Source organism: Poecilia reticulata, linkage group LG1 (genome assembly GCF_000633615.1).
Source record: "Poecilia reticulata strain Guanapo linkage group LG1, Guppy_female_1.0+MT, whole genome shotgun sequence".
NCBI classification, from domain to species: domain Eukaryota; kingdom Metazoa; phylum Chordata; class Actinopteri; order Cyprinodontiformes; family Poeciliidae; genus Poecilia; species Poecilia reticulata.
Genome location: NC_024331.1, coordinates 18,634,557 through 18,654,603, shown reverse-complemented (window position 1 = coordinate 18,654,603; position 20,047 = coordinate 18,634,557). Strand labels below are relative to the sequence as shown.

Here is a 20,047-nt window from a genome sequence, read left to right as displayed (position 1 = left end):
CTTTTCCGGACTTATTAGGCGGTTGCACCAAAACGGCTCCTGTCGGACGTGTTGCTCAATCTTCCGTTGTTCGGAAACCGAAAATATTCTGATATCGTTAAAGAGAACCACAACAGTCTCAGGTAAGGCTGTTTAAAAAATAACTACTCTGAGCTCACAACGGCTTTTATAAATGGCGTTTTTATTGTGAAGGTAACTTTAGCTCCGCACTGCTACCACAGTACCACAGCTCCTTTCAGTGTTACACAGCCATGAGAATTGGTGGAAACAAAGATCTGTCTGGGTTTCGGCAGTTAAAATCCTTAGCATGAAATATGAGGCATCGGTACTGCAACATTACAGTGATATGACGTGGCGGTTAAAGTGTGTCTGAGGAAGTACTTTAAACATCTAGTCTTCCCTCAACCTGTTTCCTCTCATTTGTTCTTGAATCTTTTTATAAATGGGAAGTTTTTCCTCATTTAAATTGCAAAATATGGTGTTACGCGCGGAAAACTCGTGGCCAAGCCGGCAGTTGTACCTACAAAGCTACGCGCATCTAGAAGTCGAAATGTTTGTCCATTCTTCTAAGGATGAGCACTCTGGATAATATTTTGAAAACCTCCTTGGAAGCCAAAGTGGGCAAATATGAACCCCACAGTTTCAGTAGAGCCTATTAAAAGTGAAAAAAATGGTAAAGAAATGTCCGTTTAAGTTCCTTTGAGAGACGTGATAACTGTGCAAAGTATTCTTCATGACATTTTAAGGTGGTATTTCTTCCAAGGTGAAAGTCTTACAAACTCTCATAGTTTTTCTTTAGGATTGCCATGTATTTAGCTCTATCCATCTTCCCATCAGCTCTGAACAGTTTCACTGAGAGCTGCTATCCGGTGTATCACTGCTCCAACACACCTGAATCAAATGAATGCTCATTACCAGGCCTCTGCAGTGCTGCATGATAGGCTGAGGGAATTCAGACATTTGATTCAGGTATGTTGGAGAAAGGTTGCATGATGGTTGCTGTCAAGGACTTGAACTTGGGTGCCTCCCGGAATAATAGATAATGATAACTGGAATAATTGGTTGCACTGCATTTCATTTAGGTGTGTCTGAGCTAAAGAGAGAGAATAGAAATGCATGCCACACATTCGATTTTTATTTGTTAATGTTTGGATTTCTTGCCCTTTAACATTATTACAAATAAATTAAAGCCCATATATTTCATGTAGATGATCTTAAGTCGACTAATAACTGAACTGCCATGAAAACTGTTATCTGAAATGTTTTTCAGGCCTCTAATGCGGGATGATTTCCACACTCCTTGAATTTCAATAATACATATTAGCGTTCATTAGAAGATGTGTGTTTTAGAAATTAGCTAATCATTAAACTCTTTTTGCATCCCGAGATAGAAAATGTTGTTTCAATTTTAATGCCGGTTCATATTACAACATAATTCCATCTGCAGCCTCGTCATTCCAGTCGCCATCTCTGTGTTCTGGCAGAGAGATGTCGGAGTGCTGGACAGTGGGAACCGCTCTGCTGCGCAGCGCTATGAACGTTTTCAAACTGAAAGCTGACGATGTTTCCCGCTTTGCAGCCATGTCTGGGCCTGTCAGCTTGGAGCTGGATCCTCTCTTTCTAAAGGGACTGAGCTATCTGCACTCGAAGAGCAAAGATTCGGCCGAGAAGCTCAAAGCTCTGCTCGACGAGTCCCTTTCAAGAGGAAGCGACTCGTCCTACCGGTCCTTGCAGAAAGTAAGGGATATGTCTAGAAAGTCTGTATTTACATTCTTATGTTCTCTTTGTGTTTCATAAGAATGCATTGTGTTCACAGATAAGCTCTAGTGTTTTCTGTGTTTTAATCATCAGGAGGCCGAGGTGTCAAAGGCGTCCGTGTCCAAGCTGAGCTTGAGTAAACAAGATTCCAAGTCATCAGGTTCGTCTTCCAACAGCAGCAGCGGAAGCAGCAAATCCAGCTCTGAGAAGAGCAAGAAAGATGTGGAGAAAAGGCCGTCGGAAAAAGTACGAAGGGGAATTTTTTTCACAACGATCTAAGGTTCAAAGCTTCAGAGCCTTTTACTTGACCAGCATTCAGAAGCTCCCCACTACAGCAATGTCATCACGGTTGTGATGTAAGCGGTTTCTCCAGCGGTACTATGAATGCTGGGAGGTTCGGTTTAGTTCAGTCCTTCTTTCTCAGGGTTTGTCCAAAACATAGGGAGCTGTGGGGTGCAAACAGTTTTCATATGGTTCGCTCAGACTATTAATGTGGAATAAAGAACTGAGTAAACAGAAAGAAGGGCTACACAGTGGTGCAGTTGGTAGAGCTGTTGCCTTGCAGCAAGAAGGTTCTGGGTTCGATTCCCGGCCTCGGTCTTTCTGCATGGAGTTTGCATGTTCTCCCTGTGCATGCGTGGGTTTTCTCCGTGTACTCCGGCTTCCTCCCACAGTCCAAAAACATGACTGTCAGGTTAATTGGCCTCTCCAAATTGCCCCTAGGTGTGAGTGTGTGTGTGCATGGTTGTCTGTCCTGTGTGTCTCTGTGTTGCCCTGCAACAGACTGGCGACCTGTCCAGGGTGACCCCGCCTCTCACCCGGAACGCTAGCTGGAGATGGGCACCAGCAACCCCCCCGACCCCACTGAGGGTCAAGGGTGTAAGAGAAAATGGATGGATGGTAAACGGAAAGAAATATCACAAAATTATTTTTAAGAATAAATGTCAAATAACTGAACAAAGACTTTACTTTAGTATCTGTTTATGTATTTAATAAGGAGGATACTTATGCCACATGTAGCACTTTAAACCACAGTCTTGCCTTCAGCAACTGAAAAGCAGTTTGATGTTTGCCAACAAGCTACATCAGAGTATTGGGTGAAGCTTGGTGTCATCTGCGCTTTGGTTGTAGATATAGTCTTACCCTTGTTGTTAATAAAAAAGGAAAGTAAAACAGAGCTTACTATTAATTGTTGGGGGATCTCTATTTAAATTTTTGCAACACCAAACTGGAAAAGCACCTTCAGTCTGAAAGGGAGCTTCTAAGCCTTTTTAAATCTTAAGTCCCATTTTAAGATGTTAATGTCAACCAAGTGTTGCTTCTATTATTATTATTATTATTATTATTATTATTATTGTTGTTGTAGATTCAAGTTGTCCTGGCAAAAAGTAGAAAGTTATGATACAAGGAAAATACTTTTATTTTCCCCAACTTTTTTTTTATTAAGGAGAGAACAGACAGCCTTTCATGTCATCTAAAGACTTCAGAGTCTGACTTTGGGATTACCTCTACTCTTTACTCTTTAGCAGTTTTTCTCAACGATGTTCCAGTTTAGATTAGTCATCCATAAATAAACGTTTCCTTTTTGAAGTGCTATGTTATAATGACATTGTGAAGTTTTTGGTTGAGTAGTGCCTGTTTAAGTTGCCTGACGAGCACAAAAGTCAGATTTGATTGTGAACTTAAAATCTTTGTCCTTTGTCTTGTTTTCTGTAAAGCAGGTCAGGGTTGACCTCAGTGAAGTGGACCCCCCGAAAAAGCCTCGCCTGGAGAAACAGGAGAATCGTTCTTCTCCCATCACCGTTCAGACGAGCAAAGACCTGCTGCCAAACATCAGTGACTACGACGAGACTAATGCTGATGACTTTGCCATGGAGATGGGTCTGGCTTGTGTGGTTTGCAGGTACATTTTAATCCTCTTGTTTTTTTTTGTGTTTTTTTATGGCGGATATAATAACTCTTGATTTGATGTTTTGAGGACAGCATTACTGCCTCATCAATATTATCATCGCATTTTAACTTGTGTTTTTAATGTCAATCAGACAAATGACTGTAACCATGGGAAATCAGCTAGTGGAGTGCCAGGAGTGTCATAATCTCTATCACCAAGAGTGTCATAGACCTCAAGTGACGGATAAAGAAGTTAACGACCCCCGGCTCGTGTGGTACTGTGCTCGCTGCACCAGGCAAATGAAACGGATGGTGAGGAAAATGAGCTGCTCCGGTGTTTCAGTTCATTGTTATGTTATCGGTATGTGCTGCACCGGTGCCAAATTAACGTCTTTATTGTTGTTTAGGCCCAGAAACCTCCACAGAAACCTTCCCCTGCGTCTGCCTCATCCACACCTGTTGTAAAGGACACTGTGGTGAAGAAGACCGACCTCAAACTAAAAACCGACACGACCAGCACCTTCCAAGCTTTCAAAAGAACAGAAGTGAAGGTATGTGGGACCATACAAGCTTGTGCCAAACCCTTCCTGTGTTGAGGATTTTGCTTTATCATTTAGATTATTATCCTAATAAATGGTTTTCTCAGGGTCCACCACCAGATTTTATTTGTCTAATATAAGACCTTACACTACAACAAAGTCCTCTGACCATTAGAAGAGAAACATCCCACTCCATCATTCATCCTTCAGTGTGCTTAACATTGGGCTTTGGGTGCAAAGTGGAGCGTTTGCAGTTTTTTTTTTTATTGCTGAAAAGCTCAACCTTGCTCATATTTGATCAGATCCACCGATCCTGTTAAAGTCAATTCCAGTTTCAATTCCAGAACTGTTCTGCATCTTTTTGTGTCCCTGCTTCAACAAACCTGAATCGAATAGCTGCGTTACCTCCTGAGTGAATCTCAATGCATCAAAACATGAATGAAACTGCAACTCATTTCTATCTTGGCTTAAAGTTTTGCAAACAAAGTCATCTTTTGAACAGATAAATCTTCTAATAGTTCAAGTAATTATTATTATTATTATTATTATTATTATTATTATTATAGCTGTTAATATTTAGAATATTATCTTGGCAATTTTCTTTTATAATAAAGAAATATAACATTATTATTAATAGTGTTAATTTATATTCTCTCCATTTAATGGTAACAATAATAAAATAAATGTAAATAATTAATAAAAAAGAATGCATACATTTAATGAATAAATTAATTTTATTAGAATATTTTTTATTTTATTTAAGTAATCATTAGTAGTTGTGGTTGCAGTATTAGTGTTAGTGGTTGTAGTAGTGGTTGGACTACATCTTTCACATCATTCATTTGGTAATTATTTCCAAAACAGCAATGCATCATGGGATGGGATGCAAATAAAATCCTAGCAGATATCTCTCCCTAACCGTTAGACTCTTTGTTTTCTGTCGTTTCCTGCAGCCTCCGGCCACATCAGCCAACCCCACCAGCAGCAACTCCTCTTCCCCAGGCAGCGGTCTCACTGGCTGGGCTGCGTTCGGTGCCAAAACAAACCCGTCTGCTCCTGCCACTTCCAAACTTTCCTCCTCTGGCCCGAGCGGGAGCAGCAAGGCTTTGGCAGCTCCGTCCGGTCAGAAACCAGTGGGTTTGTCGGGACTAGCAGGAGCCAAATCGGGACTGGGTGCAAAGGTTACTGGGAGCAGCAATGGAAATGGCTCCAGCCAGGCAACTCTGAAGCCTCCCCCACCTCTAAATCTAGGTAAGCAGACACTTAGCCGCTCATCTAGCGGAGAAAGTCAAGGGAAAGGCTCTTCTTCGTCTGGAGCAGGTTCACCAAGCAGCTCACAGGCGGCGGCCGGGGGGAACGGAGGGAACAACGGAGGAGGTAATGGAAACAATGGGAACGGCTCAAAGGGCGCGCCAACTTCTCAGGAGTCCCAGCTTCATGCCATGAAACGCCTGCAGATTTTGAAGAAAAAAACGGCTCAGAAGAAACTGAAGAAATAAGTCAAGGTTGAGAGACATGAACCTTGAGGATAGAGGGTGACGCGAGGAAGCAGAACGAAAACATGTAGATTAGAGCATCGTGTTTGCACTTCAAGAGCTTCTGCACAAGGAGTCACCATCATCCAGTCACATACTTGAACTTCACTGTGTGTTAACGCTGCTGGATTCTGCTTTGTGCCTCTTCTGTCCTAACAAAAGCAACCAGTGAGCAAAGTGTCACTTTTTAACAACCCGGTAAATAAATAATCTCTTCACGCAAACTGGCTATTTCTGTCACTTTTTAAAGGGTTTCTACACATTCAGGAAAACATTGTTTTGATTTTAGTATTTTTTTTTAAGTCTTGATAATTGGAGACAAAGAAAATATAAGACGGGGAAACTTTTCATTTCCAGGTTTTTTTTTCTGTCGTTGCTTTTATTGATCATGTCCTTCCTTCTTTACTCCTTTATATCCTACCTTCATTTTGTTCTTTGTTTTCATCCCTTCCTTTCTTGATGTCCTTTCTTCCGCTGACCTTCTGAAGTACTCCTTGTTCATTTGCTGATCTTTCCCTCGTTGTTTCATCTGTCCACGCTCCTCTTCCATTCTCATTTTCTCTCTGTCCTTCCTTGTGCCCTTCATTTCTACACCTTTCTTTCCTTCATTATCGAATCCTGTCCTTGTATTCTTTCTCCCCATTGACCTTCCTTCTCTCAGTCATTGTTCCATCTTCTTCCTTCCTTCACTCATTCATTCCTCCATCAATCCATCCATCCACACACTGGCTCATAGATGTAAAACGTATGGAAATGTGAGTCTAGAAAAATGTAGAAATTAGTTGTATTTATTAAATGTTTCAAGAAAAAAAAACTGAATCCTGCAAATCAAAACATGTTGAACAAATCATAAAAAAATATTCTTCATAATTTTCTTCATTTATATAAATTATCTCTAAATCAAGTCACATATTACTTCATGGTCGTATAACTTCAATATAAACAACACTGAGGTACAAAAGGTGCTCAGCAAAGTGCACTGCGGTTTCATCTCTCTCATCCGAACCAAATGACAGGTTAAATACCAACGGTGAGCTCTCGCGTTACATTCATATAAAGACAAAGCAGTTTTACCTGGGGCCTGAAAACATTTACATCTAGAAAGTGCGGTTTCAGTATTCACAAAGCAGAAATTCAACATGTTAACAGATCTGGGGGGTTTTTGGGGGTGGGGGGGACAGGCAAAAGGGGGTTGCAGAAAAAGACAAAAACTTTGTTCTTGATTGTTGACTAGTACTGATCTTAAATGTTACCGCATACAGAGCTTTCTACATGTATTGGCACCACAAGTAGTCGATGTGACAATATGTCAAGAATTGTGTTTTTACAGTAATATCTGAAAGTTAAAATCAGTGAACCAACTTTTCATTTGAGTAAATTTATGATGTGAATAAGTTTTATACTTTTAGAGAGTCATTGGCACTCTGCTCATTGGCACCCCTAACAAATCATTTAGACTGTGTGTAACTAAAGCTTTTTCCATCCATCCATCCACCCATTTTCTTTACACCCTTGTCCCTTTGTGGGGTCGGGAGTGGTGCTGGTGCCTATCTCCAGCTAACTACTAAAGCTTTTTGATGAATTGTAATTCACTTTTTTAGATAATCGGGGTGCTCTAAATTTTAATTGGTAACCCCTGACTTTCTGTTTCTTGGACTGATGTGACACCAAAGACATTTTTATCTACTCTTCCAAATGGATATCAAGAGAACATGCCATGCAAATAAGCTGAATATGTGTTGGTCTTTGCCAATCTGGAAATTATAACAATATAACAAGCTGCCTAAACTTGGCTGTAAATCAAAGAGATGATAAAACACCTTAAAACAATTGGAAGTCTGACAACAAAAGGATAGACAAGGAACAACATTTATCTTTCCATCATCCAATGTGAAGAGGATGATGGAGCAAAACTAAACTCCAAAGCTTGCTCGTTAGAGTCCTGGAGGAACCTGTGGTATCTTGGGGTAATCAAGACCCCATATTAGGCATTAATTTGAGCACTTTTAATGATATTTTTATCAGCAGTGCCAATAATTGTGGAGGGCTTTAAATGTAAAAAAGAAAATAACAAAATGGAAAGTTTTCTTTCAAACAAGACAAATTAGCTCTCCTGATGCGTCAAAGCAATAAACATGCTCTTGCAGTTACTTTTCACAGGGCTCTGGTATTAAACTCAAAATGGAGAAATATGTAACCTTGAACAGTTACAAAATATTTGAATCCAAAATGTGCGATATTACTTTAAAAAATGTTGGGTATGACATCATAACCATTAATATTGCTTTCTTTTTGTCATTTTTACATTCTACATTCATGCATATGACATTCATGCATATGACATTCTGCCAAGGTAGTTAGCAGGGACGTATCCCTTCTGTCCATTGGCCTCAGCCAACCACCACTGCTTGTTTCCGCCCAGGTCACAGAACTGGAGTATGCGGACGTGCTGGTACTCCTGCAGGGTCAGCTCCTGTTCACAGCGTGCTTGAAATGCATAGACGGCATAATACTGTGGAGACAAACACAGTCCAGATGTTACTGAATGCAACAAGTATCTCTGTTTGTGTGGATACGGTCTACTTTCTCACTTCCAATACATGTGGTGTATTTTTATTTTAAACCAGTAGGGGGCACTGTTTTTTAGTTTTCTACGTCGACAAAGAAATTATTTCCACTGGTTAGTCTAAGCTAGCGACTATCTTTACTTTAAAACTTACAATTTTTAAAAGAATACAATATTCTAACGTTACTGTAATGATTAAACGACTACAACAGAAACACCTGGGCAGCACCACGCACCTGTTGGGTGTCACCATCCACCGACTCTTCCTGTTCTTCGGCGTTCTCCAGCTCTCCCTGCAGACCTGAGAGGGTTGAGCTGCTGTCTGTGGTGTTCAGGCTGACGCTACGCATGCTGCCGCTGCTGCTGGGTGACACAAACAGGCTGAGGTCGTCAAAGTCCTCATCTGTGATGACAGGCGGCTGCAGCTGCTGCTCTTTGGCCTTCTGGTTCGCCCGCTGGGAGTCCCTCAGAGGGTTGTACTGCTTCAGGAACGTGGAGTAGACGTAGCCTTTGTCACCTAATGGAGGCAGAGTAACATGACCTGTCATAATCCATGCTTTTTGTGATTTGTTTTTGACACACTGGTATGATTATTTATTATTTCTTTTTTTTTTATCCTCCCATCAGCTTGAAGACTTTATAACAATCACTGCTCCAAGCTAACTCAATAGGTGTTTACGTCCCTGGTGTTTTTTTTTGCACAGATCTCTCCTTTCAAATAATATTACTGCTGATACTTGCACATCCTTGATGTTTGCAGTTGGTTTTTTTTTCACTTCTTGTTAACAATCTGTTGTTGTTTTTCAACCTCACATACACATCTTGTACATTTTTCATTCTTTACATAATCAGGTGCACATTCATTTTAACCTAAGCATGCTATAGCTGCACGGTATCATGCTTATTTTATGTATATTTTTATTTCTCTGTGAAAATGCATGCTACCATCTACCTTTTTAGCTGTTGCACCTGACGTTTCACACTGTTGCACAATAAATGACATTTCCAGTAATCCAGGTAACAATTAGTCAATTATTAAATGAGTTCACGATTGTTTCAATAATCGATTAATCACAATTAATTGTACATTTGACATTAAGGTTGTCAGCATCTCAGAGGCTGCAGAAGTTTTGCTTGCACAATCCTAAACTCAGCTACGCTTTGTGTAAATATACGTCAGAGCTGCTACTAACAGAATAACAACTTCCCACGAATGCTGCTTTTCCCAAAGGAAAATCCCAGGTCTGCAAAGAATGTAGCTACCTCTAAGAAATACAAATATGCAAAAAACGGGGAGCAGTATAAGAAAAAACGTCCCTGTAACCTCACGTGACCCCCAGGTCCCGAGAGGAAAACGCTTTGTACTATAAGTACAGAGGAGTTCAGTTTGTTCCAACCGGTTGCTGGTATCTCATCTGATTCTGGGAGACAAGTTGGATCTGTTGTGAGGCAACCAGCTCTAGAGGCACCAGCAACCATGACACCACGTCAGCTCCTGGGACTAATTCTTGTGTGCTGACTCGTCAGAAAGTAAAGTGAGGAGTCTCAGTCATGTAAAAAAAAAAAAGCATGGGCCTATGCCAATCACATACTGTTGTTTTTTTTTTTTTTTTAATAAAGTCTCTGCTTTCTCTCTCATACACACAAACACACACACTTGCCTCCGTTGTGCACCAGCCAACGGCTGCTGCTGCCTAAAGGGTCTGTATCCTCCAACAAGGCCACCAGCTCTCCCTCCAGCAGGCTGAGGTCCTGCTCCTGACAGCCATTGCATTTCCTCTTCAGCTGGTAGAGGCGGTTGGGCGGGTACTCCGCCAGCAGCCAGGCGCGCTGTTCCTCTGTTTGATGCTGCACCTCCTGCACCTGGAAGACGGAGCAGTACAGAGAAGTGTTGGTGTAAATATTTGCTGTGGGTATTTGCTGCGTGGCGCTACGTAACAGAGTTGTCAGTAATCAGTACATGAGGGAGAATTCATGTGGAGGAAGGAGTTTTAGATTATGCCTTCACGCGTCTAAGCGCAAATAAAACTGCATAAGCAACTCAGATTGGGAGATTATATATAAATGTGTATTTTTGTAAATTTTCTGGTGTGACGACAAACAAAAGAAAAAAAGGTAAAGTTTTGAGATTTCGGCTTGAAAGTAGAAAAAAAAAACCTTCACGGGCAAACCTTTATTTGTCTCAGGTAGCCAATCAGATGTGAGCGACATTGTGCAACCCTTCAAGTAAAAAAAAAACAACCTAAAAGTTTTGATTATTTCTATGGTCTTACCACTGTCTTTTTGTCTCGTTGCCTCTCAAAGCTGACTTTTCTCTCCATTAACTTCTGAGCATTATCCTTCACAAATGTCAGATTGTTCAGCTCATCCATGATGCTGTTCTGCACCTCAGCCATGTTTGACAGTGGAGGCTTGAAAGTACAGAAAAACAAAAGTTAGATCAATTTCAAATGAACAAAACTACATATATACATATAAGCTGGGTGTGTGTGATTCTCACAGGCAGCTGGTGAACAGCCGGAGCTCCAACCAAAGCGCAACCCATCAGTCCTCTTAGCAGGGCCACCAGACACAGCACGCAGTTTGTCAGGATAGTATAAGCCGCCATGTTGAACCTCTGCAACTCGTCCACCAGCAAAGCATTGATGGCTTCATAGTCTCTCTTGGCAGGACCAGGAGGCGCGTCTGATGCTGGTGAGGAGGTGTGGGACAAGGTGGAGGTGGAGGAGGAGGATGAAAAAGAGGAGGAGCGCTCCAGGCGGCAGCAGTAGTCCAGCAGCTTGTCGTAGCGCTTCTGGATGAGCTTCTGCGGGGCCGTGAACATGCCCTGCAGAGAGGTGAGGGGCAGCAGAACCAACTCCTCCATTCGCTCTTTCTGAAGGAGGAGGGAAGGGAGAATTGTAGATTTACACAAGTTTGAAAACTCACTTGGTGCAGTTTGTAAACAGCTTGATGCTAAGCAGATATTTCCATCCGAAATCTTTGTGGGATTGCGAGGTGGGGGGTGGAGGGGGGGCTGGTGCCTATCTCCGGCAGTTGACAGGAGAGAGGCGGGGTTAGTTAGGGGTAAGTTAGTTAAATATGCTTAAACTTAGCTAAGGTCTGAAAAACAGCCTTAAACTGTTACGTAACATGGAAGAAAGCTGGTTACAATGTTCAAGAACAACACAAGAAACAACAAAGTGAAGCACTTGTTTTTTTGTTTTTTTTTTTCATTTTCTGAAGCAAGTTTAAGATCAACGTTGAATGAGAAAAGCTCCTGCTTCAAAATCAACACATTCACTCTCAACTGAAAACTACAGCTGTCCACACAGACGAAGACAAATGGTTTACCTCAGTTCATCAGATGGACGGTTGGACTAGTGATGTTCAAACATGACAATGATGTCAACAAAGTAAAATCAAACCTGGTTTTGGCTTGAATAGATCAGGCAGAGACCAAATAACTTTAAATGAGTGTGACACATTCTTTTAAAAACACTGGTCCTAATATCCATCCAGAATTTTTCCAGATTAGTTGAAATATAAGTGGGGTTGGATTATTATTTTTTTTACCCTGAGTGGCTTTAAATAAAATCCACAACAAATTTCAATGTTTTATTCCTTAAAAGTCCTACAAGGTTTTCATTGTCTCACTAACTGTTCCACCATGGAAAAAAGAACGGTTGAAATAAAACATTGAAAAGCTCAACATGGATGTAACTTTCATGCCCACAATGAATATATGTGCAGTAAACTTCTGGCACCAACTGTATAAACCAGTGTAAACCTTTATTTGCCCTCTGTTGGGAGTTTTAGGAGTTTTTCTATGATGCATCCACAAGAAAAATATCACTTGATATAATGCTTTCAGAAGTGTTTGCTAAGTACAACAATTATACCAGATGGATTCTTAACTTTTCATATATAATGCTGAAATAATCAAATTTGCAAGCAGATTTAAAAAAAGAAACATGAAAATAATGTCTAAGACATGGCTGTTTTCTTTCTACAACAGTCAGTGAAAGACATGTTTTTTTTTTACATAGAAAGTTTGCTGGTTTTCTGCTTGGAGAAAACATGAGCCTTCATCTGGCTACTTGAACAACTGTCTAATGAAGAAGTGATTTCAGTTTTGGGGACCTGTTATATTCAGAATAAGAAGTACAAGCAGGTTGTGGCAGCAGAGAAGAAACAGTGTCGCAAAGCGGACACGGAACTGTGTGAAAAATGAACGTTGAGCCATAAAAAGACGGAAAATGGGAAGTGTGGAAGGAAAAATGTAACTAAGCAAGGAGTACATATTCGCAAATTGCAAAAGTGCGGCAAAAGTTGTACTTACAAAGTACTTATAAGGATCTTTGCCATTCTTGTGTGATGAGCCATTTGTGTCTGCTATGCCTGGATCCGTAATCATGTTTTCCATGTCCTTCACGTTCTGAACGGCAACAGGCACCATCTCCTGCAGAGAATTGTGGAGGCTTTCAGGAAATTGAAGATTATTTCTTTCTCCTCAAGTCTATCCCATTTTTTTAGGTTTATTATGAGAACTGTACAAGTGGTCATATATATGTCTTATATACTGTGTTATTTTTAGGTTTGGAGAAAATACCCATCTTAAGAATTAATTTTTAACAAAATTACCAATAGCACAGGCTAGTGAGAAAAAGAAACAGGTGTCTTTTTTAACCCCAACTAAACAAAAAAAATTTATTGATTACAAATGAGACATTATTAAACTTTATGTTTATTTCAAATGTATGTTCAGATAGATGATTGAGGCTGTGCCACAAGGGATTTTGTAATAACAATCCATTCCTAACATTGGATTACTTTCCCGTAGCATAAATGGACTCAGATTAAAAGGTGGACTTTTCAGATTATGTTGCTGCAGCTGCAGTAAAAGAGTCGTTTTAGTAGCTTAAAGCTTTTTAGACATCTTCACTAACGGTGCCAATACAGTAAGCATGGCTGAATCTTCAACAGCTCAGTTCTCACCTGAGTGTGCTGCACATAGCAGTTAACATTCTTGGCCAGTTGCCTCACAGCTTTCTCCAGACTCCTGAACAGTTTCTCTTCCTTGTCAAACACTTCATCTCTCACCTGCAGACACAATCACAGATAAGTGAATGCTCTGGTATGTTCGGCTCGTAAGCCCAACCACTGATCTGTTTCTACGTCTGCAGAGAGCGAAGGAGGAACCTGTTGTTACCTGTGGTTCGACTCCAGTGAGAATCTTTAGATATCCCGCAAACCTGTCTCCTTTCTTCCGGAGGGAGTGGATGTTAATCTTGTTTAGCTTGCCCCTCAGCGTGCCTTCATCATTTTCTAACCTCTTGTACTTCATAACTAATGTTTGTAGGAATGGGGGAAAAAATGCAGACAGGGGATAAAAACAAGTTTACACATTTATTGAATAGACTGATTAAATAAACAATTTTTTTTGGGATGTGAATAAATTCATACCTATGTCTTTCCGTCTCCTGAACTCATTGATGTTAACGTTTATGATCTTCGCAGCGGTGAGCGCCTCCTGCAGGGGCAGATAGTCAAAGTGGTCTTCAGGGGTGGCCTGCCAAAGTTCCCCTAGAAGCAACGGGTACTTCATGATCCTCTGGACTGGTTTGATCAGCAGGGAGCCCATGTCCAACAAATTGGGTTTTCCTCTGTGGAAACACAAATTTGACTCAATGAAGGATCAGAGAGAAAAAAAAAAAAAAGGAAATAGTGAGAAAATCTTTGTTTAAAAAAAAAACTCTACTTACTCTTGGTCATAGATTTTTCTGCAACAGAAAACAAAAACAGTTACAGACTGAAGTTTAATTTTAAAGTTGTAAATCATATTAAATACAGCTATTTAGCGAATCTAGTAAAACTTACTTCAGTGCTAAGATACATGTAGTAAAATGCTGCTTTATCTGCTCCTCCTTCTCATAGGCCTTCAATGACATGTTGGCATCGTCATGGTGGTAACAATAAATCTTATATACATCTTCTAAAGCTGCCTTTGCCTGGATAAACACATCCCCTAAAACAAACGAGGAAAAAAAAAAGAAAGACCTTTGTTTTAGTCGCTAGCAGTCAACAATAAATGGAAGACAAAAGAAAGAGTCAGGAACTATGAAAGACATACCTATGACGACTGCTTCTGGATCCGGGTCAGACAAGGCCGCGTGCATTCTGTGAAGGAGAGCTGCAGACACCTCACACACCGTCTCCATGTTGGTGAAAAGTCGGTCTACGTCAACAACCTGACAAAAAATACGGGAGGACATTGTGCTGATTAAGATCTGCAGGATTATGAATAGCAGTCAGCCTATTTGCATGTGCACAGCTTGGCCATCTGTATTTCAAACCAGGTAAATTAATTTTCTTGATGTAATGAATTTGTGATTTAAAAAGAATTTTCTTCAAGAATACCTTTGCCAACTTATAAATGTTAAAAACCGCAATAATTCAAGTTTTGACAATGCAAATAAGATATGTGACTATATTTGTAATAAATTAAAGATGACCTAATCAAGTATTTTTAGATGATTTACATGAACAAAACCACGTTCTTTTTCAACTGAGCAAATATCTGCTTTCAGTAACACTGGAAGGGATTTAAATTTTGATTTACTGGAGGTGAATGTCCAGGTTAAATCGGTTTACTGATCAATTTGTAGACGCATCGAAGCTAAGACTCCTCTACCTGCAACACTCGCAGAGGCTGGACGACTTCTCTGATGCACAGTTCCAAGTCGGTGAGGTAGTCCTTTTCGGTTTGCACGAGTTCTTTTATCACTTTCGCCCTGCGGCTCATCTTCCTGGACCGAATCTCCTCCACGTCCAGCACCGGAGAGGGGAGAGCTGACAGGTCATGTGGCATCAGTTTCTCTATGGGGACAAGGATCATTAAAAAAATGAGTCCAAGTTAATAGTTTTAATGTCAATTTTACTTGATAACATCACAGGGTGAAAAACTGGCAATGGGCTAAACAAAAAAACACAGCTCAAGAGATTATTGAAATGCAATGTTGTGCTTTTGTTGCTATTTAAATTTTGAAAATGATCGATTTATTTTTTTTAAAATTAAAAACTCATTTGTCTTTTTTCTGTGAGTTTTCTACCATCAGCTTGACACCTGAGTGGAACCATGTCACTGTGATCTCATCATCTTCAAATGAAAGTCAGAGAGCCTCACTTCAGCATGCCAGTCAGGCTCACTCGCTTCACGTTCTCTTTTTTTTTTTAACGCTCTGCTGCCTACACAGTCAGAGGCTGTTCTGTGGCAGGCTGGGGGACGTCTGTTTAAGGAAGAGCGATGCTTCCTTGCTGCCTAATCGATGCCAAGCGCTGCTTCCTCCTCTGGATGCAGAGAGCAATAAGGTGGTGGTGGTGGTGGGGGGGACAGAAGGCTCCAAGCATCGTGGCAGGTTACGAAACTAATCAGGCTGCTGATGCAATCCTGCTGTGTGGATCTCAGGCATCTCATCTGCTCAGATCTTTCAAAGTGTTTGTGGGGGCACACCGAATTCACACTCAAAAAGGAATAATGAAACCCACTAAGTGACACTGAATGAGTGAGTAGGTGCACATGAATCGTCATGACTGCACATGATATTATCTGCTTCAAGCAACACATTATAGCATGAGGGTTTAAGTTTTTTTTTTTTTTTTTTTTTTTTTACCAAGGACTGCTTTACATCTTGTTCAGGCAGAGCCAAAAGTACCATTTGGAAAATTGTTCTAGAACTATCTGGCAATATTTGTTCAGTGATTCCATTTTGAATTCATATTATTTACAAAGGTCTTCTCAATTATTGTGTAAAACTAGTACATACTCTACAAAAAAAGTGCGCAGATGTGTCGCATGTGCAACACTTGCCCCATATTTTGCTATTTAAGAGAGAGCAGAAACCACAGAAGTAGGAGAATGTAACTTGATAAAAGTGACATAACAATATTTAACCTGTTGGGTGAAGCCTAGTAGGACGGATCATGTGACTCTGCCCAGTAGAGCCTCACACTTAAAGCCACAAAAAGTTGGAAAGTAAGACATTTATTATAGTCTACGCATTCTTATTTTAAAATGCATAATCAAATAATAATATTTCACATTGGTTTGATTGTTGTTCTTGTCATACTACTCAGCTACAGAACGAGACTTCTTCATTTTTTATTTTAAATTTACTTCAAAATTTAAAGAAACACTTTGGTTAAAACATATAGAAAAATGGCAAATTACTTATTGTTCGAAGAAAAGTACAAAATAAAATTAAAAAAAAGTCGGAGCCCAGGGTAGGAATCATGCTATGTTTTTAGCATGTAGCTGTTTCTCAGTTTATCTAATATTATTAATATTTCACTCATAATGATCTAATGAATGTGTTTCTTCAATGAATAGTTTCTGAGAAACGTTTGGTTTAAGGTTTTCTGCATGCTGTGATTATTTTAAACATTGGTGGTCAGGAGCAGAGCTAAACCTTGAACTTGTACCTGTTGAGTCCGTCCAATGTTGATTTTGAGGTCTATTTCAGGATCCTCTTGTAGAAGCCGATCCTCTTGTAATCTTTGGCGCTTATATAAATCATTTTCTTCCAAGTCATGCAAATATGCTAACGTTTTTAATCCTACCTCAACAAGTGACATTTTTCCCGTGACACTAGTATAACAATGTAAACAATCCACCCACATCCTTATCGGTCGGAGAGATGTTCTACAAACACACCTTTGCTCACCGCAGTCACAATTTTTATTTATATATATATTTTTTTATTGCTGCTGTTTTAAATTTGATCGTAAATACACCATTATGGTTGTGGTGTGTTTTTGTAGACATCAGTTACTGATTTCTGAAAAAAAAAAAACGTTCTTATTTTCATGCACATGACATTTGTGTATGTGGAACTGGACAGTGTTACAACAGAGACTTTTTTATTTTATTTTTTTATTTTTTTTTACAGCCAAACTAGTCACATATGATGATCATTTTCAGTTTACATAAATGCTGGGTTTATACGTATGGGGCAGAAGATGGGTAGGTTTAATGAATTATTGAATCAAAACTGTGACACACAGTTGCTGGAATGCGCCGTATAATACTGCTAATATCAGTGGGTTGTGTCAATAACTTTAGTTCAAGCCAGAGAAGAATTTTATTCACTTTAGATACAGTTAGGCATTTACCTGCTCTATAATTTATACAAGCTAGTGTTAACTCTGCGCAACAATCACCAAAGACATGGTCATGACACCCATACAGAATATCTTATTAGGTATTGTGAGATTTTTACTTTTTTATTTATTTATTTATTTATTTATTTATTTATTTATTTATTTATTTATTTATTTATTTATTTATTTATTTCATTTGATCTTTTTGAATATAGCCAGGTAGAGGACACAGCAAATGTGGATGAGGGTGCTCAGCTCAACTGAGACCAAAATTGAATTTTTTGACATTAATACCATGAATTTGAAAGATGAAGCACAGCATCCACACTATGAGATGCTTTATTTCAGCAGTGACAACGAAACTGGTCAGAGTTGATGTGAAGAGGAATGAGGCTAAACAGCTATAGAGTCACCCTCAAAGAAAACCAGTTAAAGGTTATCAGACAGGGTGAGATAAATAAAAAATATACAGCACACTCTCTTGACTTTTTCTTTAAATGATTGCTTTCTTCCATTTTACAGCTACACAATTTGCAATTAGACCAAACCGACTTTTGGTGTTGTTACAAATTTCTTTGTTTTACCCTGTATCACAAAACATTATGCTATCTAAGTAATAAGTCTCAAACACATAATAAGTAACTAGTTCAGTGTCATATGTCAGCATTAGTTGTCAGTCTATAAGAAAGATCCCATACCTGAAAACCTGCACCTGCGGGAAAATAGGCCCAAGGAGAGTTTGAGTTTGGTCACTTCAAACCAGCTGAAATGTGACTATTGAATTTTATAAAATTGACACATAAAGCATGTGTCATGAAAGCTTCACTTCTTTTTGCTATCAAACTGAAAAACTGAAAAATTGGTGGGACATTTTAAGTTTGACATAATCCTTTTAGGTTTGGTTTCAGGTGCGGGATTTCCCATGAAAGCAAAGACAATGGTTTTCTCTGTTCAGCCCAGTGAAAGGGATCCCAATACGCTAGTCCGGAAAGAACACAAAAAACCTGATGGATTGTGTTGCACTTTTTGGAAAAATAATACTTTGGATTGTGCCACACACCAACAGGAAAGTTATCAAGCCAAATAACTTTAATTTGAAAACAAAGCATACAGAAATTGGAGAAAAGCTGGTTGCAATAGGTGGGTTATGGTTCTTATTCTCATGAAATGGCAACATGGTAACAGCAAAGAACTATTTTCATCGTTAAGTTTTGTTTATTTTATTAAGTTATGCAAAGTTGAAGTTACCTTAAAATACCGATAAATGCCAATTGTTGCAAAGGCCTGAAGGAAATAATGTAAGCTGATGAATCCTTATGTAAACCTTAAAATTTTAAATTGCCTGCACATTTACTGGCACCCTAAGTAAATTTGTGTTAAAAAGTTTACAAAATCAATTATTTTTTGTTTTTGTGTTGTTTTTACAAGACAATAATCTCATAAAGAAAAGTTAGCTGTAGTTCTCTACCACCAGCAAGATTTGGAGAAAAGGTTTGTTCCTCATCCAGTCTTATTGTTAACACTTCCATTTGTTGTAAACCATTTAATCCATACTCTGAAAGTATATATGGGGAAATTGTTTTTTCTTGAATATATTTCTTCATGTGTGAAGATCAACACAGATCTGCCTCAATTGAATGGTACGTTCACTTTTCTTTCCCATATTGAAGGGAAGCTTCTTTAACATTTCACATTTGCACCCAAGGGAACCACAAAATCATATTGAAAGTTTCCAAAAACAAGTGAATGAGCACGTATTTGAAAATGCTTAACATTTACAAATGTCTGTGGGCATTGTAGAACCTTTTACTTTATTTGGATGCCATTGGATATGGATGAGATGCTTTTGGGAATGGTAAGATATCCTGGTGGTTGTTACTTGACCACTCATGTTAGTATTTTAGAATTTGGGCAACAGACTTTCAAACAAGATCCAAATTTTAAAAGCAACCAGTTTTTTTTTTATTTGTCTTCTAACTTAGCACAGGAATTATTAATCAAATGCTACTTTAAGTTGTACTAGCCAGCATGTGACCCTAACCCAGTATTAAACCATATTTTCTTGATTAAATGTGTGTATTATGCCAGAAATACTAGAAAACCTTGTGTTTGACCTAAAGTTGACAGATCATCTTTTCTCCTTTCTTTTTTGGATGCTTATGCCACTCCCAGACATTTGTGTGGCCCTGGGTGGTGAGCCATATCACAAATGTCAAAGACTGCAGCTGATTAGACATACTGATGTCATGTCTCCATGGCTCCTTTGGACAAACCTGCCTGACAGGCAGATGAGAGCAGATTTGAAGAGCAGCAGCTCACATGTTTCCTCTTTCAGTGAAGTCATCGTTCTGTCAATATTTGCATTGGTAATACCCCTGTAAATATGTAATACTGCTCATCAGCTGAATCTAAAACAGGGTGGGTTAATGGTTTACTGAAAACACCTCTGCGTGTGTTTTTGACAACTCTGCCCACCACGATACAGGCTGGGCTAGAAAATAGCACAAAGGAGCAGTAGAGTGGTCCTATTTCAGGTAAACAAAGCTGCTGCTGGTAAGGCAAGCATAAATAAGTGTGTGTGTGTGTGTGTGTGTGTGTGTGTGTGTGTGTGTGTGTGTGTG

General features: G+C 39.4%; 2 protein-coding genes across 4 annotated transcripts in view; one reads left to right on the top strand and one right to left on the bottom strand.

Annotated features, from left to right (window-relative positions):
• Positions 1-11: 11 nt before the first annotated feature.
• ints12 (integrator complex subunit 12) lies at positions 12-5,951 on the top strand. 2 transcript variants are annotated; one of them, XM_017310622.1, is made up of 7 exons: positions 12-122; positions 1,580-1,737; positions 1,852-2,004; positions 3,480-3,661; positions 3,801-3,960; positions 4,056-4,199; positions 5,141-5,951. In XM_017310622.1, exons 2-7 carry the CDS (start codon positions 1,582-1,584, stop codon positions 5,684-5,686), a joined length of 1,341 nt encoding a protein of 446 aa, XP_017166111.1. In that variant the 5' UTR covers positions 12-122; positions 1,580-1,581; the 3' UTR covers positions 5,687-5,951. The 2 variants fall into 2 exon arrangements, with proteins under 2 accessions (XP_017166111.1, XP_008410345.1); XM_008412123.2 differs by having other exon boundaries at positions 13-122; positions 3,477-3,661.
• A 2,046-nt stretch (positions 5,952-7,997) lies between these two features.
• The window catches only part of arhgef38 (Rho guanine nucleotide exchange factor (GEF) 38), a 13,408-nt gene continuing 1,358 nt past the window's right edge, over positions 7,998-20,047 (bottom strand). The window contains exons 1-14 of one of the 2 annotated variants that reach the window (XM_008412091.1): positions 16,749-16,880; positions 14,962-15,146; positions 14,401-14,518; positions 14,148-14,295; positions 14,033-14,050; positions 13,734-13,933; positions 13,480-13,616; positions 13,266-13,370; positions 12,610-12,729; positions 10,789-11,163; positions 10,562-10,699; positions 9,950-10,151; positions 8,525-8,805; positions 7,998-8,234 (exon numbers count right to left, since the gene is read on the bottom strand). In XM_008412091.1, coding sequence (XP_008410313.1) covers positions 8,052-8,234; positions 8,525-8,805; positions 9,950-10,151; positions 10,562-10,699; positions 10,789-11,163; positions 12,610-12,729; positions 13,266-13,370; positions 13,480-13,616; positions 13,734-13,933; positions 14,033-14,050; positions 14,148-14,295; positions 14,401-14,518; positions 14,962-15,138 — 2,202 coding nt within the window. In that variant the 5' untranslated portion in view covers positions 15,139-15,146; positions 16,749-16,880 and the 3' untranslated portion in view covers positions 7,998-8,051. Of the gene's footprint in view, positions 8,235-8,524; positions 8,806-9,949; positions 10,152-10,561; positions 10,700-10,788; positions 11,164-12,609; positions 12,730-13,265; positions 13,371-13,479; positions 13,617-13,733; positions 13,934-14,032; positions 14,051-14,147; positions 14,296-14,400; positions 14,519-14,961; positions 15,147-16,748; positions 16,881-20,047 lie in introns of those variants that run through there. The other variant, XM_008412084.1, reaches the window with a different exon arrangement.

Bases quoted from the DNA above. Each gene is read 5' to 3' on its own strand.
- ints12 (XM_008412123.2), top strand. From the start codon at position 1,582: ATGTCTGGGCCTGTCAGCTTGGAGCTGGATCCTCTCTTTCTAAAGGGA. The intron at 1,738-1,851 runs GTAAGGGATATG...TTTAATCATCAG, and splicing joins CCTACCGGTCCTTGCAGAAA to GAGGCCGAGGTGTCAAAGGC. The intron at 3,662-3,800 runs GTACATTTTAAT...AATGTCAATCAG, and splicing joins CTGGCTTGTGTGGTTTGCAG to ACAAATGACTGTAACCATGG.